This window comes from Hemicordylus capensis, chromosome 3, assembly GCF_027244095.1.
Source record: "Hemicordylus capensis ecotype Gifberg chromosome 3, rHemCap1.1.pri, whole genome shotgun sequence".
NCBI classification, from domain to species: domain Eukaryota; kingdom Metazoa; phylum Chordata; class Lepidosauria; order Squamata; family Cordylidae; genus Hemicordylus; species Hemicordylus capensis.
Window position 1 is genome coordinate 58697134 of NC_069659.1, and position 16348 is coordinate 58713481.

The 16348-nt window shown below is 42.3% G+C and overlaps 1 protein-coding gene across 1 annotated transcript in view; it reads right to left on the reverse strand.

Annotated features, from left to right (window-relative positions):
• MYH15 (myosin heavy chain 15) overlaps positions 1 to 10319 on the reverse strand; it is a 142002-nt gene extending 131683 nt beyond the window's left edge. Inside the window, exons 1-2 of the mRNA XM_053304969.1 lie at positions 10195 to 10319; positions 7858 to 8000 (exon numbers count right to left, since the gene is read on the reverse strand). Of these exons, the coding sequence (XP_053160944.1) occupies positions 7858 to 7948 (91 nt within the window). The 5' untranslated portion in view covers positions 7949 to 8000; positions 10195 to 10319. The remainder of the gene's footprint in view (positions 1 to 7857; positions 8001 to 10194) is intronic.
• Positions 10320 to 16348: the final 6029 nt, after the last annotated feature.

Genomic DNA, 16348 nt, shown 5'->3' on the forward strand with positions numbered 1-16348 from the left:
AGCAAAACAGATGGAACTATGCAGTTCAGTTCATATCCTGATTTGCAAGCACAATCCTAAGCATATTTATGCAGACATAAATCTTTCTGAGTTCAATTTTTTTGTCTAGTAAGTGTGTTTAGAGTTGAAGCTTGTACACAGTTTGATTCCTGTAATGTTTTAGGGGCCATAAATAGAAACAACAGAATGAGGCCTGGCATAAAACACAATTTTAATCTTCAGAGTGAGTCAACAATCTGTATAGCAGCCTCAACTTTCCTCTGTTCCATGCGACCTTAGGGCATGTCCACTAGGGATGTGCACAAATCAATTTTTTAATTCGATTTGTGCCCAAAACAAATCACCCCTGATCTGTTTTGTATCGAAATCTACCCCCTCCAAATCAACCCAGATTTGATTTGTATTCACTTTGATTTGATTTGGATCCAGACTGATTTGGACCACTTAACAAGGTTCTCGAGGCAGCAACTTTGTGTGGTTCGTAGGTCCCCATGGGTGCCACCTACCACCCAAATTTCAAGGCAGTGGGACACTTGGTTGATTTTTTAAAATGAATTTATTTAGTTTTTACTGATTTAAAACATTTCTGCCATAGGAAACAATGGAGATTCAAAGTTGCCATATCCTAACCCTAAAATGGATCCCCAGCTTACTTTTAATTTTTTTTTTTAAGCTAAGCTCTAGCCCTTGCAGAAGTGGAGCTATGGAGCAAAATGTGCAGTCATTATTTTTCAAGTGGCATTTGTTGGTGTATAATAACCTTTCCTCATAATGAATCCCTATGAGGATTCATTGCACACCATTTCTTCTGTTCATTTTGACTGTCACTGGACAGTGCCAACTGTCAACTGCCATGTGCCAACTATACCCCCCCCCTTCATTTTAATTTTTAGGAATATTGAAACATTTAGATTCTTTGGTATATAATAATGTTTCCTCAAAATGAATCCCTACGAGGATTCATTATATGCCTTTGTTTCTTCTGTTCATTTTATTTTTATTATTTCTTGTTTACACAGTCAGGCAGGTGTTATTGACTGGCTTGTTTTATCCAGACATCAAGTCCTTCCCAAGGACCTGGGATGGCTGAATTTTATTGTCAATTGTTATAGATATCGTCACAGAATATAGGCTGTTCCCAGTAAGGCTGCTTTTTGTAATTGGCTGATGGTGATTTCTGTGGCCCCTATGGTGTTGAGGTGCTCTTCAAGGTCTTTTGGAACTGCACCCAGGGCGCCAATGACCACTGGGATTATTTTGGTCTTTTTCTGCCACAGCCTTTCAATTTCAATTTGTAGATCTTTGTATTTGGTGATTTTTTCTATTTCTTTTTCTTCTATTCTGCTATCCCCTGGAATTGCTATATCGATTATTTTCACTTGTTTTTCTTTCTTCTCGACTACAGTTATATCTGGTGTATTGTGTGGCAGATGTTTGATTGTTTGTAGTCGGAAGTCCCATAATATTTTTACATCTTCATTTTCTTCAACTTTTTCAATTTGATGGTCCCACCAATTTTTGGCTACAGGTAGCTTGTATTTTTTGCAGATGTTCCAGTGTATCATCCCTGCTACCTTGTCATGCCTTTGTTTGTAGTCAGTCTGTGCGATCTTTTTACAACAGCTGATTAGGTGGTCCATTGTTTCATCTGCTTCTTTACAAAGCTGGCACTTGCTGTTTGTTGTGGACTTTTCTACTTTTGCTCTTATTGCATTTGTTCTTAGTGCCTGTTCTTGCGCCGCCAGTATTAAACCCTCTGTTTCTTTCTTCAAGTTGCCATTCTTAAGCCATTGCCAGGTCTTGGTGATGTCTGATTTTCCACTTATAAGGTGCAAATATTGACCATGCAGGGGCTTATTTTTCCATTTTTCTGCTTGGTTCTTGACTTGTACTTTCTTGTAGGCCTGCTTTGTTTCATTGGTGTTGAATAGTTTCGCATTATTGACCATTTGAAGTGCATCTTCTTCACTGTCCTTGATATATTCTTCAAGGCCTCTTTTCTCCTCCTCTACTGTTTGATGGACTTGCAGCATTCCTCTTCCACCTGAGCTGCGAGGGAGGTGTAGCCTATTGACATCACTGCGGGGGTGCAGAGCATGACTGATGGTCATGATTTTCCTGGTCTTACGATCCAGCGTCTCTAGCTCAGCCTGGGTCCAGTCTATTATTCCTGCAGTGTATCTGATAACAGGTATAGCCCAGGTGTTGATGGCTTGTATGGTGTTCCCGCCATTGAGTTTGGACTTGAGGATTTTTCTAACTCTCCTGATGTATTCACTTCCAATTTTTCTTTTAACTTCAGTGTGTGCGATATTATCAGCCTGGAGAATGCCCAAGTATTTGTAATGTTCTTTCTCTTCCAGGTTCTTGATCTTGCTTCCATTGGGCAGTTCTATTCCTTCTGTTTTTCTTATTTTCCCTCTGTGATCAGGGGTGATTTGTTTTGGGCACAAATCGAATTAAAAAATTGATTTGTGCACATCCCTAGTGGACATGCCCTAAGGTCGCATGGAACAGAGGAAAGTTGAGGCTGCTATAAAGATTGTTGACTTACTCTGAAGATTAAAATTGTGTTTTATGCCAGGCCTCATTCTGTTGTTTCTATTTATGGCCCCTAAAACATTACAGGAATCAAACTGTGTACAAGCTTCAACTTTAAACACACTTACTAGACAAAAAGGCGCATTGAACTCGGAGAGATTTACGTCTGCATAAATATGCTTAGGATTGTGCTTGCAAATCAGGATATGATTCCATTCCATCTGAATCAGGAGAAGTGGGCCAAATGCTAGACACTGCCTTGAGGTGGTAATGGGCTGGATGTTGGATGTGGACCAAGAAATGGAAGCTATATCCAGACAAGATGGAGGTACTGTGTATTACAGGTTCTTGAGTTGAGGAATTAGGGAGATGGGGGCCCGGGTTCTTTGAACCCATCCACTCAATTATAGCTACACCCCTGCTCTCCTGGAAGGGACAGGTGTGTAGTTTGGGGATATTATTGGATTCATTGCTGTCACTTGAAACTCAGGTGGCTGCAGTGGCAAAGAGTATCTTTTTAAAGCTCTAGTGGGTTAGCCAGCTACAGCCCTTTCTGGATCGAGATAGCTTGGCCGCAATGATCCATGCTCTGGTAACCTCCAGCCTGGACTACTGTAATGCACTCTATGTGGGGCTGCTCTTGAAGATGGTTTGGAGGCTGCAATTAGTGCTAAATGCAGCAGCAAGGTTGATGATGGGTACGTCTAGCCAGGCACATATCACTCCGGTCCTAAAGGAGTTGCACTGATTGCCGATTAGCTACTGAGCCGAAGTCAAGGTATTAACATTGACATACAAAGCCCTAAACGACTTGGGCCCAAACTATCTAAAAGAGTGTCTCATATAGACCTGACTGGGTATTAAGGTCAGCCAGAGAGGCCCTCGGTAGTGCCGCCTCCCTCAGTGGTTCAACTGTGGGGGGGGGCACATGAAAGGGCCTTCTCTGTGATAGCCCCCAGATTATTGAATGACCTCACTGCTGAAGTGCATCAGGCTCCTTCATTATACATTTTTGACAATTGGTGAAGACACACCTCTTTACCTTGGCCTTTGGCTCAAAGTTGTTTTCTTGCCTACGTTGTTTTAGTAGTTTGGTTGTTTTTTATAGGTTAATGTTTTAGATTTTTAAAATGTTATTAATGTGTTTTAATTGTTGTAACCCACTCTGAGACCATGGGATATAAATGCAAAAACAACAACAAAACCCACTTCATTTCTTTCCCTGTCTGTTTATCTCTCCTGCCCCATCCCCTTTTGCATCACTGTCCTTATTACTGAAAGCATTTCATTTCCAAATAGCAAAATCAAGAGAGCCAAATAACCTCTGGTCAAAAATTCAGAAATAAGCTAAGTTGGAATAGTGCACATCGTCATAATGTACCAATGCCAAATCAACCATGCCACAGGGCAATTTATCTTGGTGGTTGCACTTTACATTACAGATCTCAGTGTGCATTTAGGAGATAGTGCATATAATTTCTATTAGCCATAAATGACCTCAGCCATTTCTACTCATCCTGAAGGCATGGCATCATATTCTCAACTATATTCTCAACTGGCATAATATTCTCAAATATATTGTTTTTGGGGTTTTATGGCTGCCATTAGTGGGGCTTAGGAATTATGCAATGAGCTGTTGCATTTTAATACTTCTGATGGAGTAAAGCCACCCTTATGGTTTTATTATAATATAGTTGTTATCATAGGCGTAACTATAGGGGGGCAGGGGGGGCACGTGCCCCGGGCGCCACTTGGCAGGGGGCGCCAAAAAGTGCCCCCGCCGATTTGCCGGAAAATTTTTTTTTTTGATTTTTTTTTTTGCAGAGCAGTCCCCCTCCCCCGGTCCCGGCGCCCCACCCCATTGGCATTGCTCATCCAGCACTGGGCGCCGCGGCGTCTTCGTAGTCCAAGTCCCTGACTCTCACTCCCCAGCGCGCCCCCACCGCCCCGCCACCAGTCGCGCATGCGTCGAGAGGAGGACACGCACGAGAGCAAACTTCCTGAACAACTCCCTCTTCTGAACAACTTCCTGAACGCCCGAACCAGTTCCCCTTTTTGCTCATTCAAGTCCTTCCTCCCCTATAATCTAACCACATTTTAACTGAAAAGGTTCAGGGAGGGGGAGATGGGGGGATGTGGAACCTTGGGTTCCACATCCCCCCATCTCTCCCTTCCTGGACTTTTTCATTATGTAATGCAAGCTAATTTAATTATATGTCATCATCAAAATGGATTAGCTGTTTCAGCCCATCAGGAAAGTCTAAACCTCCACCGATTTAATTAACCAGACTGAAAATCAGATGAACAGAGAATGTTTTAATGAAAGGTGGTATATAAATTTAACAATAAGTAAAACTATTATTAGGAGCAATTAGTGATTTCTTAAACATTGGTGCTGCCAAGCAATTTGTAAATAAAACTTGAAGCCCTTTGAAAATAAGCTGGAATTAATTGTAGGTTGGGCAGGGGGTGAAAGTATATATTTCTAAACATTTATTGTTAAATTTATATACCACCTTTCATTAAAAACAACCCCAAAGTGGTTTGGTTTTAGTCATGGATTTTAATTTTAATTGCTCTTTTTGTCAATGTGATGAAGATTAGTTAAATCTGAGTGGTCTTAGGCAACCAATGTTGCATTTGAAATGCCATTTCATTTTTTATTGTCATAAATACTCTCCAACCAATTTAAATAGCAAAGGTGTATATTATCGCTTTATTCAATTGCAGGGAATCTCAAAAAAGCAGGATTTGCAACTAAAGCAGTGCATATCTTCTCTAAAATGGCCCTTTTATAGTTTTTCTAACTTTGAAATTGTAACATAAAACAATGCATAAATGCATAAATGCTTCCCCCTCCATTTGAAACCTTTTCCGGTGTAAATAGCGTGTGGTTTTGGAAAAGGGGAGTCTTTCTTTAACAGCGGGAGAATAAGGAGTCTTTAGCACTATCACCCTAGTCCCTCGAATTACTTTGGAGTCCTTGGTTTTTGTTTTGGTAAAATACAGTCACCCACAAGGGAAAGTCAGGAACAGAACCAGGGCATGAGGGAGGGGCATCATAATCATAATCATCATCATTGCATCATAATTCTGATGTTTGAGATACAAGCCAACTTCACAGGGTTGTTGTGAGGAAAAACCTAAGTATGTAGTGCATTTTGAAATTCTTGGTAATTTTTGTAATTTTTTAAATTTTTAAAATAAAAGTTTTCTGAAACATGTGTGTCAGTCAGATGTATGTTGGGGACGCGAAGGGGGGGCACAATTTCAGTGCTTGCCCCGGGCGCCGTTTTCCCTAGTTACGCCTCTGGTTGTTATGTAATATACTATATTATATAGTTTTATATAATATAAACATGGTTTATTACTAAACCATGTTTAGTGATATTCTGCAATAGCACTTGGATTCTCTAGAACTAATGCAGCAGCTCCTTACCTGTACAAGGAAGCATATTCTGCTACACACAATGTTCTTAATGCCAGTTATGGATCTACCTGTACGCCCATTGCCTATATGGATCTATCTTTACAAGACATTTGGAAAAGGTAACTACATCTATTGCATGTGAGTGACTTACAAACTACGTTATCTAACTATCTATCTATGTGGAGCCAGCGTGGCGTAGTGGCTAGAGCGCTGGACTAGGACCAGGGAGACCCGAGTTCAAATCTCCATTCAGCCATGATACTAGCTGGGTGACTCTGGGCCAGTCATTTCTCTCTCAGCCTAGCCTACTTCACAGGGTTGTTGTGAAAGAGAAACTCAAGTATGTAGTATACCGCTCTAGGCTCCTTGGAGGAAGAGTGGGATATAAATGTAATAATAATATCTATCTAATCATATTTTCATACCACCTGACATGTGCATCCCTAAGTGGGGTACATAAGTTAAAATACAACAAATATAAAACAAGATAAAATGATGAAAACAATTTTATGATATAAAACCAATTACAATTAATTAAAAGCACATGAAAACAGATGCATCTCAGGGGTCTTTTTAAAAACAGCCAGAGATGGAGATTGATGTGCTCTGTATTCTCATCGAAAGGGCTTTCCAGCTTTGGCCCTCCAGCTGCTGTTTGACTACAACTCATGGGAGTTGTAGTCAAACAGCAGCTGGAGGGCCAAAGTTGGAAAGCCCTTTCGATGAGAATACAGAGCACATCAATCTCCATCTCTGGCTGTTTTTAAAAAGACCCCTGAGATGCATCTGTTTTCCTGTGCTTTTAATTAATTGTAATTGGTTTTATATCATAAAATTGTTTTCATCATTTTATCTTGTTTTATATTTGTTGTATTTTAACTTATGTACCCCACTTAGGGATGCACATCATCCCTGACTATTGGCCACTGTGGCTAGGGATGATGGGAGTTGTAGTTCAACAACAGCTGGAGAACAAAAGTTGTAAAAGCCTGCCATAGATTATCACTAGCCACTGAGAGATGCTGCATGCCACAGCTTTATGACACTTCTTGGTTGATCATAATCATAATAAACATCACAAAATTGAGATGGAAATGTTATTTTGCCAAGTACAATGGAAAGTCTGCCAAATTACAGTACAGTTTAAGAATTAAACTACATACTAAACTTAAATGCCCTGGGTATTTAAGAGAATGTCTTCTTGGTTACGAACCCCACCGCCCATTGAGATAATCAGGAAAGGTCCGTCTGCAATTGCCATTGGCTTGTCTGGTTGTTACTTGGGGACGGGCCTTCTCCGCTGCTGCCCCAAAGCTTTGGAGTGTGCTCCCTGCTGAAATAAGAGTCTCCCCATCTGTGACAACGTTTAAAAGGTCTTTAAAGTTCTTCAAAAAACTTCAAAAAACTTACTTCAAAAAACTTCACCCAGGCTTTTAATTAAATATTGTTTTAACAGTTTTAACATCATTTTAAAATGTTTTAAAATTTAAATTGTTGTTTTGACTTTTACTATATCATTTATTTTGTTTTAACTACTGTTTTAATTTTCTGTGGTCATTTGTTTTAACTAATGTTTTAACTGTTGTTTTTTTTATTTGCTTGTTGTAAATCGCCCAGAGATGTGAATTTTGGGCAGTATAAAAATATGTTAAACAAACAAACAAATAAAAAGAAATCCAGCTGATCAGGCCAGGATAGTTTAAAAGGCACAGTGATATGAGTTATCCCAATTTAGATAGATGGCTGTGAGAACAATGCCCCATTATGATCGAACATCTGATCACATGACCAATTATGTATCTGATCTACCAATTGAGTCTGGCCAACTGGACGTCAGAATCAGAAACAGAACTGCACAACAACAGAATCAAGATACGATGTCTTACCATCAAAGGCCACAGTTTGCATCATCATAATCTCCTTCTCACTTTTTCGGAGGAAGGCAGCAGCTTCCCCGAATTCCGACATGTCCATCATCTTGGCAAGTAAGTTGAAGGGAGTACTTCAAAAAGAAAATAAAGCAACTAGCCTGCAACAAAAGAATGAAAGCATACAGTGATCCAGGAAAGAGACAATATGGCAGCTGTTCCCAGGAAGAGCTGCACTCTGCGCAATCACCCCAGAGAATCCAGACAGCATTGTTACTAGGAGCTTGTGCTGCCATGGAAGAGACCGGTGTGACTTCTGTTCAGTAGCACAGCTGCCATCTTTATGGTGGATAGGATATTGACAGGCAATGGGGGTGAAAATTGCACCTGTGCTACAAGAATAAAGTTAAATGTTGAAGAAAGTGACAAGTATCATGTGGCCCTTTTGCCAATTTCTGTGGTCATGAAATTAATTTCTTAGCAAAACAAAACATGCCAGTCCTCAAACAATATGTGCCCCCCCTGGAAACCTGCACCTCAGTCCCGATGTATCTATTCTTGTTAACAGTATTATTCATATGTGAGCCTGCCATTCTGGCTCATAATATGCCATGAGGGCTAAGCTATAGTGAAGAAAATGAACTCCACACATGCTCAGAGGCATTCTGTGATTGCTTCAGGACTGAAACCAATCGCTCAATGAAGGGAGCGGGGCGCCAGTTATGTAGACCAGGCAGTCCCAAATGATGCTGTGCTTGTATTTCCCATCTGGACCAAAACTCCTTACAGGTTTGTAATGGCCAGATTGGAGAAAAATCATCCTCACTGTCCCTGCAGAGATAACCGTCTGTAGTAAGTCATTTGGCTCACATTCATTGCTGCATACTATGCAGATTTTGAATAGTACTAAAATGAATTTTGAATCCAGAATGTTACTTTGAATCTGATTGCTGCAGATTCTGAAGGGGGATCATATTTCCATCCTCAAATCCAAATTCTAATCAAGGGAAGTGTGGGTTTGGATCCCCTAGACAAGTACTTAATTTTCAAAATGGGTACTGGATTTGGGGACCAAAAATGGTATATTACTGCTGAAATGCTTGCGAGAAATGCTATTTTGGTCCAATCAGGAGATTCTTTTTTCCCCATACTGCAGTGTATATGACAGCTGTTGTCACTCTTCCTTCTCATTTTTAGACAGATGCCCAAACAGTCAATGCATGACATTACAAGGCAGCCTCATCAAAACCAGAGGGCAGGGAACTCTCATAACCCCCACATGGTAGATGTCTCATTAACAGTTGAGCCACTGATGGAGAGCATCAGTAGCAATTGACCTAAGTTTGCTGTTTCATATTACCAAGATAAGGACACTCTGCAGGGTTTCTTTCTCAAGTCAGAAATGTCACAAATCCTTACATGTTCACACATCACAGACTGAATGATCCATCTGGATCTTACTTCATTCAAACTTTAAATTACCATAAGAAACTCTTCTATAAGGGCCTTTCCCCTGAGATCTTAAAGAACTCTGTAAGTAGTATTACTCAAGTTTCACATATGCCTTAGGAAATATGTATTGCATCCACAGTATGCATTACGAGGCTATTATACAAAGAAACTGACCAGGGTGTACCTCCTGCATAGGCAGGTATTGGTTCAAGGAGTCAGAGGATGTGAGTGAGAAAGGTATAAGGAAAAGGTGTACACATTTATGGGACATCATATAGCCTTTGTTGTAAAGTTGTAAAAATATACAGTTATAAAAGTTTAAAATTAAAATATATACAAGTTAAAATGATTGGTTTTCCCTCTAAAAACTAAGAGCAGAAATATAAAATGTTCTATGTTTATCCTCCACAATCCTGGTCCATGTTTCTTCATTTTCAGAATCACTAAGAACTGACTTGAGATGTGCATTTCCTAAGGGACTTCAGCTGTTCCAACTTAAGTATGCCTTGGATAATGATCCACCAAGAAGTTTAACCTGCCTAACCCAAAAGCTCTCAAAGATATATGGAAAAAGATGGGAAGCATGACTTGCATATAATGCAGCTCATGCTCAGCATAACAAGGACAGAAATCTCTTTTCAAAGGCAATTTGGTTCTTCCAGTTGGTTAAGCATTTAGGCTTTGGGGTTTCAGCAGAAAGACCCATTTCCAGTCCATGCATTCATTGGCAGCGTGTCCAAGCTACTCAAACAATGTTCCATGGCTATCAGAACTAAAACCTTTACATTTTTGGCAGCACAGAATACAATACTGAGAAAATATTAAAGCATTCTAGACAACAAATATATACACACACACACATATACATGTACATATTTATAAGTAAGAGAGATTGGTACCTACCCTGGAAAGTAAAGGACTGAATAAGAGGATCTTGCCTGCTCCAGACTTTTTATACACCTCCCATCAAGGTCATTGATAATAATGATGTAAAAGGCATCGATAGTTTCCCTTGTTTCTATATTTGTCTGCTGAGGCCTGGAAGAAGAAACAATGCTCCAGCATGTGTGGTATGCTGAGGGAGTGGTTTGCTACTTGGTTTGAATTGAATATTCACCATCTTTTCATTAAGCAATGCAAAACTCACAAAGTGCATGTCCTGAAAGGGAAGTGCTACTTCTCACCATATTTTGATTTTCTTTCTTCTTTTTACACCAGCCCTGTTCAGCCACAGTTTATTTGGATATCAAAGCTACAAACCAGCTCGTTTGCAGGCCTGGTCAGCTGCAACTTTTCACAAGAGAAAGTCCATAGCCCTGTTCCGACAAATAATCCAGGGTGACTGAATGCCCATTGGGAGAAAGGACAAATCTGAAAAGAGGACATTCCTATGGTGCAGTTCTCTCTGAAGTGGTAAACCAGTGTCTTAACTGCTCCACTTTACCCTGCAGAGATGGGCTCACTTGATTAAATGCTCCCCCTTACCAAAAATGCCCCACACATAGAAAATAGGCCTGTTGAGAAGGCTGGGCTACAACACTTCTCCCTGAAATGAAGTTTTCTGTCAGAATGTTCTCAGTGGAGCATCATTCAGCCGTGTGAACATGCACCTCCAGTCTGAAGTAGCACAGCTCAGACACAGGTTTATCACATCAATGAGCAGTGGGGGCCCAAGCCATTATGCTACCTGAGGCAAAGGACAATGTCTTTCTGTCTGTCTAGAGCCGTAACTATAATAGGGCAATGGGAGACAGTTGTCTGGGGGCCCACTGCCTTAGGGGGCCCCCAGAGGCAAGTCACATGACTGACTTCCCCAGCTGTGCACCCGCCCAGGCTTCCTTCAAGTAGTATTCATCCTCCGAAATTGATGTGAGTGTTAAGACCTGGAGCTACCAGAACAGCATATCTTTCTCTAATACCATTAAATGACTTGCATCGTCCACAATTTACAAAACCTTAAAAAAAAATAATTTAGGATGATGAGCTGAGATTCAGTGGGGGGGGGGGGCATTTTAAAATCTTGTCTCTGGGCCCACTCCAACCTTGCTATGCCCCTGTCCCTCAGAACTTGGTTCTGCCTCCAAATGATGGTGTAATGCTGGAAAATGAGGTAGTATATATATTAAAACACTCTCATGAAGTCAGAGCTAAAAACCGCTGCACGCTCTCTCTCTCTCTCTCTCTCTCTCTCTCTCTCACACACACACACACACACACACACACACACACACACACAGTATTGCGGGTGTTCAGTATTCTCAGGCTATGCTGCCAAGGCAGCGGCATCAACACACAAGTACTCTTAGGGCTGTTTCCGATGCAACACAGATCCTTGAATTTGAGAATCTCCACTGTGCTTTCCCAAACGTGCCTCTCAAATTCACCTGAGGTTTAGTCTGGCCAAGCAAAATGAGCTTTGAAACCAAGGTGTGTAGTCGGCTTGTTTGAGTGCAGCTGAATTTGCCTTTGTGCTGTGTCCAAACCAACTCCTAGGGAGTTGTTCGCACTTGGCTTCAGGGTAAATGTTGAGCGAAGCCACTTTGAACTACACTCATGGCATTGAGAGAAGCAGCCCCTCCCCTCTGCTCTCGGTTTTCTTTTAAAACAAGTCCACATGCAGGTGTCGTGTTTTCCTTCTAGCCAATGGAGGGGGGGGGGAAAGAACTCCCTATGGAGATAGATCTGCATTTCTGTAAAGAGCATGCTTCTTATCATGCTAATGATTCTACGTCAGTGCCTCTCCCTGTTTGCTCCGGCATTTTCAGAAAAAGTAGCTTAAAACCAGCATTTTAAAAATCTGGAAATACCTCGAGATAAGCTAAAACTTTCAAGACAAAGCCCAACTTGTGTGTGGAGTGGGTCCAAGAATCTCGAGGGGACTTCGGGGTAAGTTTGGCTGGTGTGTGAATGCACACACTCTCTCCCGAAGGAGATTTGGGACAGAAGACCTGTGTGTAAAGCTTCCAGACTTTTCTCTTGGCTTGTTGCAAGGGGCTTAGTGTAGAACAGCAGTGAAAGAGCTCTGGATTGAAAAAATGGCGGAGGGAGGGGCCAAGGAAACCACCACCAGTGAAACAAACCACGCTGCTGTCAGGCTGTCTGTGGAAGGAATTATCTTCTTGGTTAGAAGTTTTCGTTTCTCCGTGTTTCAAATGACAGGGCCCTAAGACTTTGCCACCAAGTAAACTGTGGTGGCAGGGGAGCTCTTAGCTCAAGTCAGGGGGGAGAGGTATGCTCCAGCAGGGTGAGGAGAGGAAAATCAACAGTGTGCCCCCAGTGGTGCCAGGAAGGGCAGTAGCAGTGAAGGGCCAAGCAGTGCCCATGGTATGGGGGCCGGCACTTACTGCCTCCTGTGTCATCCCCCTACCCACACCTGAGGCAATCACCTTACCCTGCCTCATGGAAGGGCCACCCTTAGACCTGTGTCTCTTCCTCAAAAATTGGATTATGAAATGCCTTCCCAAACAGTTAATGTATTTCATGACCCACATGAGGGTTATGAGAGTTTACCTCTCAACAAAGGCCAGATCTCCAGTGCAGAGTAAGCCAAACCACCCTTGAGATAAATAGAATATTGGGCTGTGGGAATTCCATTGCCACTCCACAGTTTTGTGAGGCTGATCTATATATGCAGCAAATGAAGAGATTGCCTGAGGTGGTAGAATTCCAGATGGTAGCATTTCAGACTATAGCTAGAGGATTACATTTTTAAATGCTCTCCCATTTAAAAAACAACACAAAAACACATCTCCTTGCATATTAAAAAAAATGTTTGCACATCAGGGAGCAAGGTTCTGTCCCAACTCCTTCTCTTGCCGAGAAATTGTACGTGAAATTGTGCATTCAAAAATGTGACCCTCCACCTGTGGGCAGAAGTGCTATGGTCCACTCTCTCACTTCAGGACTCTGCTTCTTCATTCCCACCTCACTCTTTTGCATACGTGGACTAAACACAGACTTGAACTTGGAAATGGAGCACATCACTAGCAGCCAGGAACATTTATCTAAACCTGAATTTATTTGTTCATATACTGGAAGCATATTTACTCTGCTTTCTGGTCAACAGGGCTCCTGGAGTGACGTGTGTAAAATCAATAAAAAGGTGATGTGTTTTGTTTGTAGCCTTGATGGCAGCCTTTCCTCCTCCTCACAGGGCAGTTGGTGCTTCTGCTGCCCTCTGAGAGGAAAAGAGAGGCTGAGTCCTAGCTGGAGAAGCCAGTGCATGTGGCAACAGTGGTACTTCACTTCACTGGCTTCTTTTCCTTTTCCTTCCTTGCATTCATTTATTTTCTAGTAAACAATAGAAATTCTAATCTTCTCTTGATGAGATGTACCATCTCTTTAATTTAAATTTTTTTTTTAAGCAGCTAGAGGGGCAAATTTTGGAGCCATGGCACTGAAGGATGCTGACTCTTTCCTACTATTTCCCCAGTCTGAATTAAGCTCTTCCAACTGTTATTTGCCCCACACAGGGAAAAATATATGTATGTCTATGTCTTCACTAGTATGAAGAGGGTAGGAGCTGATTTATATCAGAAAAACTGTTAGAGCTAGGACATTGGCAGCGTCAGCTCTCAGCTGCAATGACTCAGTGGCCAATGAGGGGTTTCAGGGTCATGGATAAAAGTGCTGTACTCCTCCCCTCTTTGTTTTCCCTTTGTTAGTCTCCATGTTGAGGCTGTTCCCACAATCAACGGAATGTGGGTTTCTGTCGATCGTGGGAACCACTGGGCTCACAGGTTAGCCTGGTGCTCCCAAGGCGGCTAGCTCGCCTACAACACCCTCCCCTTAAATGTAATTCCACGGCATGCAGTGACACATGAGCAGACCCCCAACTGTGAGGCTGCAAGCAGCCTTCTGGGCTCAGGGGTCTCTCCAGGATGCCCCATGCACTCGCACGGGGCATCCTAGAACTTCTGGGGGCCACATGCCCCCCGATCCCCACAGCCCCTGCCGGCTCTGTGACGTATCCAGCAGCCAAGTGGGTGGCTGCTCGTCTGCAGTGAGAGCGGACTAATCCCGCTCTCCCCACAGAACCCCTTCAGGTGCTTCACACATGTTGTGTGAAGTGCCTCTTTGTCTTTCCAGAGATGGCTGTTTGTTTTGGTCTCTTTCTTTAGCCATGAGCTACCGCTGAAATTGCTGCAAGTTTTTTTCACATTCGTTTGTAACCTTTTCTTTAAATAAATCCTTGTAGTTCTTCAATCCTAAAGAATTGTCTCAGGACCTCTTGCTTTGCTGCTTTCTCACCATACCGGTTTTGCTCTGCTATTTGGGGACTGAGCTGCCATCCTCCTCCTACCAAAAACAATACAGGGAGAGTTAACCCTTCCTCCAGAGCACCACAATTGTGAGCCTATTTCGGGACCTCCCTCGTGTCTTTACAAATAGATTTTAAAACAATAGGAGACCAAATTATGACTCTTCAATATATTGTCTAGTTTGGAATTACTCTTTCTGTATAATAGAACAGCATGGTTGCTGTATTGGAGGTCTGTAGGTAGAAATGCAGAATGAATATATATTTTCCGTGCAGCAGTATGGCAAAGGGAAATGCTGGGACTTCCCCCTCCCACATCCCAGGGTGCCCTGGGGCATGAGCGCAGGGGCTGATCTCGTTAGAGATCCCATTAGAGCAGCTGCCGCTCCTTCCACCAGCTTGCCCCTGGAAATGGCAGCAGGCTGGGGAGAAGCCATTTAACCAGGTGGCAATCACCCAGACCAGGCTTCCCCAAACTGCGGCCCTCCAGATGTTGCTGAACTACAACTTCCAGCATACCCAGCCACAAAAAATTGTCTCTAGGGATGCTGGGAGTTGTAGTTCAGCAACATCTGGAGGGCCGCAGTTTGGGGAAGCCTGACCCAGACAATTGCTGGCCAAGGTTAAGTGAATCACATGTCTGCTTAACCTTGGCTAAATGCCGGGTTAAGAAGTGGGGCTTGGCACAGGGGCAGCACCAGGAATGACCTCACTCCTGGCCCTTCACACATGCAGCCCAACCCAGGCTGGGCCGCCCTAGCCTGAGTTATGCTGCACATGTGAATACCCTTCTGGCATCATCCTTCCAATCACAGCCCTTGGTCCAAAATCTTTCCTAAAATAGAGGCATTCAGATTTCTCTGAATTTGCCTGTTCTTTTGAGTGCCTTCAGATTAATGAACAGTCTGAATGTTCTTTCCTCTTGGAGGGGAAATATTGCAAGCTATGTTAAGTTGAATAGAGGCAAGAGTGCTAACAAGACTCCAAATAGTCTGCTAGAGCGAAAACTGATTTCTAACCCTTAAAGAGAAGCAGCAGAAAGGGTTCTATTCCTAGTTATCTACACAGCGAGGCAATTAGCTATTTTTAGCTAGCCAAGTATAAAGCCATTGTTTACACATTATATCTGCTCTTGTTAACATGCTGTTTGAATGGTCTACCCAGTAAGGATTCTCAAGGCAACTGTACTTGAGAAAATGGCTTGCCGAAGATATGGACTTACACAAGAGGTGTTGAAATGGTAAGCTTTAATAACATCATAAATCAGATGCTTGCAGACAGCTGGAAAGGGGCTAGTTAAAGGTAAATTGTTCTTTTCCTTTATCTAAGGGCATCAGTCACCAGCTGAGTTAAAGGTGAAAACCTCCCTTGCAATAGCAGGAATGAGAATGTACAGCTGAGCAGGTTGCAGACTTTCTCTACCATTCAAAATCTAGTTTAGTATTTATATCTCCATAAGCCAGCCATACTTCAAAAAATAGACCTAGAGGCAAGTTTTTACAAATGCTCCATATTCGAAATTTATGAGCGCAAACATTATAAACAATCCTTAGTTTACACTTTCTCCTACAAGTGTTAGGAACATAGAAAACTGCCTTCTACTGAGTCAGACCATTGGTCCATCTAGCTCAGTATTGTCTACCCAGACTGGCAGCAGCTTCTCCAAGGTTTCAGGCAGGAATCTCTCTCACTCCTATCTTGGAGATGCCAAGGAGGCTACCAAGGAATTTAGGAACTTTCTGCATGAAAGCATACAGATGCTCCTCCCAGAGTGGCCCCATCCCCAAGGGGGAATAT